Source organism: Pterocles gutturalis, unplaced genomic scaffold (assembly GCF_000699245.1).
Source record: "Pterocles gutturalis isolate BGI_N339 unplaced genomic scaffold, ASM69924v1 scaffold47052, whole genome shotgun sequence".
NCBI lineage: Eukaryota > Metazoa > Chordata > Aves > Pterocliformes > Pteroclidae > Pterocles > Pterocles gutturalis.
Window position 1 is genome coordinate 3,178 of NW_010117239.1, and position 7,264 is coordinate 10,441.

Genomic DNA, 7,264 nt, shown 5'->3' on the forward strand with positions numbered 1-7,264 from the left:
GTCTCTCAAGCAGAAATCTAAATTATACGTATTGCTCTGTCTGAAGGAAATTCCTCGGACATAATGGAAGGAAGAGGGGTCTGGGATAAGGCAATAGCATTGATATTCAGAAAGGGTTTTGTAAAAACTCTTCCAGACAGCTCGTTTGTCCTGGCTGGGGGGGAGGAAGGTTCTTCCTCGAGCCTAATGCACAGAGAAACAAAATTACCATGACTCCATCCAACCAGATTAACTGTGGAAAAGACAGAAAATCTTCTCCAAAAGGTACCGGAACAACCACATGCCCTCGGGGAGCGGGGTGTTATGTAACAACAGACCTCCAGAACATCTCTGTCCATAGATATCACGGAAATATGTGGATTTACTGAATCCAGTAATTTCGATTTCCTTTTTTTCTGGTTGTCTTACAAGAGTTTGAAGTCTCTCTTCCCTCCTGTTGCGTAAAGCTCGCGGGGAGGCCTGAGCCCTCTCCGCGTTACGGCTGGCACACTCGGTCTCAACACAAGGACTCTCCCACACGTCTATTTTTCTTGTAAGTAATTTTCCATCGGGCAAAAAAAAACCCCTACAGCACATAGAAGCTCGAGTATGACACTTCCATCTGATAACTAGCACAGCTTTTTTTGTAAAAGACAGAGTCAAGAGCACCATTAACAGATGTTTTCCGAATCTTTTGCTGCTCAGCAACTGGCACCCGGGGGCTGCCTGGATAACCGGAGGCTCCTCTGTGCTGTTGTGCACGGTTCAAGGCACTTTGGAAACGCAGCATAGAAAAGTTTTACGTTTAAAACAAGGAAGAACGACGACGAAACTGTGGACCACAGTACTAAAACTAGCCAAACGCTAACAGCTACCCATTGCTTTCTCCTCATTAATATAAAAAAGGGAAACTTAGAGATCCAGTGTACAAATACAAAAAATTGTGCATAATAAATGTACTAGAATACTGTACATACAGCATAAACCGTTCAATGAGAATGATTTCAATATACCCAGTTGTCTCCTGACTTGGAAGACAGAAGAATAAAGTTCTAGAATCCTACTAATATGTGTACAAACCCTTTCTGAGAGCTCGAATCACTAGCCAACGGTATCCCTGAAAATAAACAGAGTCAAATATTTACTTAATGGAAGCCGTTATTCGAGGGGTTGCTGGTTATGATGAACTAGGAGAAAAAAACCCACAATATATAAACTCAGCCAACGTCAAATCCAGACAGAGTTCTTCCCATCTCCTGACTTGCTACTGGCACTGCTTTTGTTCGAGCCTGCTTTGGATTTCTTCTCTCTGGAACTGCTGGGATTGTTTTGGTTGTTGTAAGCCTGGATGGCGAGATCCAGGCGCTCCTGAGCCACTTTAATTTCCCTCTGCAGATTTTCCAGGTCGGCAGGAATGTTTTCTTCGTTGCTTCCGTACTGCTGTTCCTGAGCGATATTGGCTTTGTTCTGTTTGTAGGCCATCTTGGCGTTGGACAGTTCGGTGTATTGCATTTGCTCTGGCTTGACGGTGATGTTGTAGCCAGGAGGAGCGGATGGAGTATTCCAGGTAAAAGGATAATTATAGGTACCAGAGTCTTCCAGCTCTTTCCTCTTGTTGTTCAGCGTGTCCCGGATTGTGCCGAATCCCAAGTGGAGCATCTCCCAGACATTCAAAAGTAAACACATGCAGCTCACCCCGTACATGATGAGCAGGAAAATGGTCTTTTCGGTTGGCCTGGAAATGAAACAATCGATCTTGTGCGGGCACGGCTTCCTGCTGCACACAAAGATGGGGCGGACCTCAAAGCCGTACAACAAATACTGCCCCACCAGAAAGCAGATTTCAAACGTAGTCCTCGCCAGAAGCTGCAGCACGTAAATTTTCATGAGTCCATCTTCCCGGATTCGCCGCCTGCCGTCGTGCTTGGCTTTGGCAGGGGCCTGCTGCTCTTTATTCTCCCGCTCGCTTTCCAGCTCTATCTCAGGGTACATCATCGGGTCTTCCTCGTGGTCCTCCTCCGTTTCCTCTAAGCCACGGTGTTGTTTCCAGCGCATGGAAAAGCTTTTGCTTCGGATTCTTCTATCGGCTTCGCTGTGTTCCACCATGCGGGCGATTTTATGGATTGCGTAGCCTAAATACATCACAGACGGCGTGGCAATGAGAATGATCTGAAAGACCCAAAACCTCACGTGCGAAAGGGGAGCGAAAGCATCGTAACAAACATTCTCGCAGCCAGGCTGCTCCGTGTTGCAGACAAATTTGCTTTGTTCATCGTAATAAATGGATTCTCCTCCCACGGCAGTTAGGACAATCCGAAATACAATCAACACCGACAGCCAGATTTTGCCAACAAAGGTGGAGTGATTGTGGATCTCCTCTAACAGACGGGTCAGAAAACTCCAACTCATGGTGGTCAAATAATTTTATCTAAAAAACAAACAAAACCCCCAAATATTTATGAGTTTCTCAGCTTGAGCCCAAGCGGTGCAAACATTCAAGCAAGAGAATCAGAAAACTCTAGAATTTTACAGCCAACACACAACCATTTTTGTAGCATCACCTGTTATTGGGAAACTCCAGCCGCCAGAATTTGCTTGAAGATCCTACATCTCCTCCGCAGGCTTTTGAGAAGTCGGCTATAAAAAAAAAAAAAAGCAGCAGTTAACTGCCGTTTCCCAAACAAAACGTGCTCCTAAAGCTACTCCCGAGCAGACCAGAAGAGAAAGACGCAGCTGCCCTGTATTTCAAAGGTTAATAAAAACATTTACACTTCAGGCTGCAATCTCCAAACTACCGTGGGCTGAACACTAAGCTCCCGTGACATTTTATGGGCACTGCTGGCTGCGTCCCACGGCTAACACGGAGGTGGCCAAGCCCTGCTAATACCTGATCTCGGCCTCGGCCACAGCCCACGGAGAGAAACTGTTCCCATCATGGGGCAACACCAGCTGCCTTGAGACAGAAACGGATCACCCGCCCGAGACGCGAGCACCTGCTGTTAGCCCTAACAAAAAACCCGGGTGACCTGCAGGTCGAGCCGAGAGACTGGGTCTGACCTAAGGAACATCTGATTTCTAACCTGATGCTCAAACTATTCTGTGGATTTGGGTTCAGGCTCTTAGGAAGGCTAAAAGTCTCCCTTCTCGGGCAGGAAAAACTCCCGTATGTATTTTGTTGCGTTCTTTGGGGACAGTAGAAGGAAAATCTATTTAGAAAAACTCACCTGTCAAAAATTAAATATAAAAATTAAATATAAATTTAAATTCTAACTGTAAATTTAAATTCTAACCGTAAACCAAACCATCAGTGGAACCTCACAGCTGGCAATGCTGGGGAGTATTACAGTGAACAAAATCTACAGGCACACCCAGAGCTCAAAATGGTAAAACTGGAAAAATACTGAGCACGGGAAGAACTGTTTGATGTTTTCATAGCACAGGGGATAAGACATCTTTCAGGCCTCTGATGATTTCAAAGATGCATTAGTCATAAATGTTTTTACAGAGTAACATTTGGTCAAAGGTCCTTCAACCAGAATTGGACAAATCTCTGCCACTCTGATCCTAAAGTGATTTATTCTGAACCTGGAGAGACTCCAGGAGGCTGGGGGAAAATTAGTATTTGCAACTATTCAACTTCTTCCACATACCCACAGAGCTGTTCACGGGCAAAATGATGACATTTGAGGGGATGTGATCAATACAGAATTAAAGGATATAAACGCAATCCCCCTCCTGGTGAAGTTCAAAAGGCAACAGCGCAGCCACAGTGCGGAGGGGCTGCGCAGGACGTTTGATTTATCACTTCACGACAGTGTGAGAAAAAAACAGCGCAAGAGAACATTAACAAAACCGATATTAAGTGGATTAAAAGTTAGAAAGTTCTTGACAAATGATTCCTAGATTAGAACCGAGAGCAATTGGATGTAATTACAGCGAGTTCTGCAAAGCCCAGGAGCAGGCCTGGCAGCCAGGCTGTATTTTCCCCAGACTCGGCCGGAAAACGGCTCCTGTCAGGATCTGCGAACAGCACAGAAGTTTGCAGGCTGGCAAATAAAGATGAGAGTTATCAGTGATGCAGAAAAAAACCACCACAGAGAGGAGAGGTTGTGTCCCCTGAAACAAACCCACCAGAACCCAGCGTAACGCACAGTTGTGCAGCTAACAAGCAGCAGTTTTCTTTTTTAAAAGCGAGAGGAGTGACTCTGGACATCGGTTAGCAGGGAAGGGAGGGAGGGAGCGGCCGCATGGATGAGCATCCCAAAGAGAGCTGGAGACAGAGCAGAGAGGATTAACCAAGCCTGGGCTGTGCCGCGTGCGGACAGGAGCGAGGAGGGTGATCTTACCTCCCTGTCAGCCAGACAGCATCCGGTGCCAGCGTCCGCATCCTTCACAAGTGGCTTAAACATCAGCGAGCGAAGAGATCAGTCTGGAAACCAGCCGGAGAGCGGGGAAGATGCCTGAAAGGGAGAGATGGAGAGAGTTCAGTTCGTGTAGCTGGGAAACATGGGAGGAAAACTTAACCTAGCAGCTGTCCATCGTTGGTTTTTTTGGATCACCCAAGGCTCACCATCGAAGCTCTTCTTTCTGTGCAGCCATGCTACCATTGCGCCACAGACTGGACTGGGTGAAACAGGCTTTTAACAGGAAATAAAGACCAGAGGGTTCCAGTCCCAGCGCAGCACCCTACTGCAGTGGGTGGCTTCACACCCTGAACCCCCATTTCAGAAAGGCACCAGAGCACAGCTCCACAACCCCGAGTCCAGCCCTGCAAACCCGAGTACAGCCCTGCAACCCCAAGTCCAGCCCTGCAAACCCGAGTTCTGCAAGCGTGGGACAAGAGAAGGTGCTTCAGACACTCCCATTTTCCAGGGAGTCACTCAAAGCAGGAGTCAAAATGGATAACAGAGCGAGTCTGGGGGTACTCTGTGTGCCTGAAGAGTCTCCAATAGATCAACAGAAAGGGCAAGTGAACCCCATATCTGGAACCGGGGATTACAGAGGGAAGAGCCACAACACACACATTCACACCCAGCTGCTCTGCTGATCTAGTCACCAAGCACGGACGGGTAACGGACACAGGTGTCGCTAGCTGATAAATCATGATTTGTCAATTAAAAATGAGACAAAACTCATTTCATAAGGGGTGAATTTCCACTCACTGAAAATGTTAGGGTCAAACTCTTTTCTAAAAGTAAGCGACAGAGTAAATTTGAAATTCATTGACTACAGCTGCCAGTGTAAATTTGCAATAAAAGCAGGAATTAAACTTCAGATTTTCAGGTACTGTCAATGTTTATTCATCAGCGGTTAGCAACTGAGAAGCTTTAAATTGGTGCTGGTTTCAATGAGAGGAGAAACTGAATCTGTTAGACGAGCTGCTACCTGGACATCCAATAAATTATTTCAAGGTATTTCGAGCTTTTCATGGTGTGTTTTCACCTCTGGTTGGCTCGTATCCCACCTCGCCAGCTATCAAGAGGAAGATGTGGGAGGTGGGTGGATGGCAGCTCGGTGCCTCGGCCGTGGTGCGGAGCTGAGCGGCCGCTCGGAGCAGGTGACAGCCGCTGCCAGGCACAACACACTTTAGAACTTGCTTCGGGAGAAAGATGGGGATTCTCATCCTGGATTCCCTGGTTATCTAAACAAACAGCGTGACAAACCTACACACAGACACTGACCGCACAGACTCAGACATTTAGGTTAACCACAGCCCTCAGACGGTGTTATCGCCGCGTGTTTAATAACCAAGACTTCTGTCAACTAGAGATTTCTGGCTGTGGAGATGTGAAGCTGCTGCAGAGCTCTGATTCTCTTCAACATGAAAATGTTCCTTGTTCTAAATTTAGTCTTAGTCCAGAGCAGAGCTACAGACACAAATATGGGAGAATCCACCCGCAGGAAAAGAATTTCTTTGTCTTTAAGGAAATATTTTGGCTCAAGTGAAATGACCTGTCATGAAACCTTTCTTTCAGAGGAAATATTCAGCCCATCCAAATTAAACACAACATAAAAGCAAAAAGTTCCAGGCAGAATTATGGCATCTGAAATGGGGGTACTCTTCAGTCTCACGAGATCAGCCGAGGTTAGAGATTGCACGTTTCTGCCTTTACAACCCACGTACTGCAGGACCCAGATACACCGCAGTAACCTTCACCTAACATACACTTGGCGTCTCCTGGATCTGTTGTTATGGCAACACTTAACTCAATAATTTTCCATTGTTTGAAATAAAAGTCTATGGACACTGACACGTATCTGAAAAAGGCAAAATGTCAGCAATTTCAGCTCATTTAAGTCATGCCAGCAAGTGCATTTGAGAGAGACTTTCATTCCTTGTCTTTGTCATGAGTTCATTCCAGCACTTCCAGCGGAGGAGGCTCCTTCCAGCAGGCAGGATACACGACGCAAATAACACAACGCTTATCTCCGACAGCAAGCTGGCTCCTGCAAATTAAAGTTTTGCAGACACTGACATCCAGAAAAAATAAAGATGAATTCGGAGCAGGTACGTGGGAAAAAAAGAAATCGGCTTTAGGTGAGGAGATTCACCGCAGGAAATCTCTGGAGTTATTTTCACGTACAGAGTGAACAGCCCCGTGCGCGCAGCCTCCCCTCTCCAGCCCATCTGTGGGTTTGAACAGGAATTTAAACACGGGATTAATTTCCTCACATTTCAGCTTTCATCTGTGATGGCCTCCCAGCAGTCAGGGAAGGAAGACCTGGACCTCGGAGGAGCAGTTTCCTGTAGCATCCTTAAAATCCTGCCTTGGGATGAGAGCTGACGTGTGGCAGGGAGGGACAGTGGGACAGGAGGAAGCTGGAACCACGGTTACTCTGGGGAAACGCTCCGGCAATGCCTCCACACCTCTGAGATGTATGGCACCTGTAAGGCCGCGCAGCATGCAACGGCCACGTTTCAAGAACAGCCTCACTCCAGGCTGCCGAATCCCAGCCGCCTTCGGAATGGAGGATATCAGGAGTCATTTCATGTCATTCCACCAACGACAGACAGTGGGACTGAGCGCACCCTCAGCAGCTTTTGTGGGTGACAGCACCAAGGAAGGTGATGGTGTCCAGAGGGATCTGGACAGGCTGGAGGAGTGGGCCCATGTCAACCTCATGAAGTTCAACAAGGCCAAGTGCAAGGTCCTGCACCTGGGCTGGAGTGATCCTCAACAGCAATACAGTCTGGAGCATGAACGGCTGAGAGCAGCCCTGGGGAGAAGGACTTGGGGATCGTGGAGGTTGAAGAACTGGACATGAGCCGGCAATGTGCACTTGC

General features: G+C 47.2%; 1 protein-coding gene across 1 annotated transcript; it reads right to left on the reverse strand.

The window, feature by feature from the left end:
- Positions 1-777: 777 nt before the first annotated feature.
- GJC1 (gap junction protein, gamma 1, 45kDa) lies at positions 778-2,388 on the reverse strand. Its single transcript, XM_010075728.1, has one exon. It carries the CDS (start codon positions 2,386-2,388, stop codon positions 1,207-1,209), a length of 1,182 nt encoding a protein of 393 aa, XP_010074030.1. The 3' UTR covers positions 778-1,206.
- Positions 2,389-7,264: the final 4,876 nt, after the last annotated feature.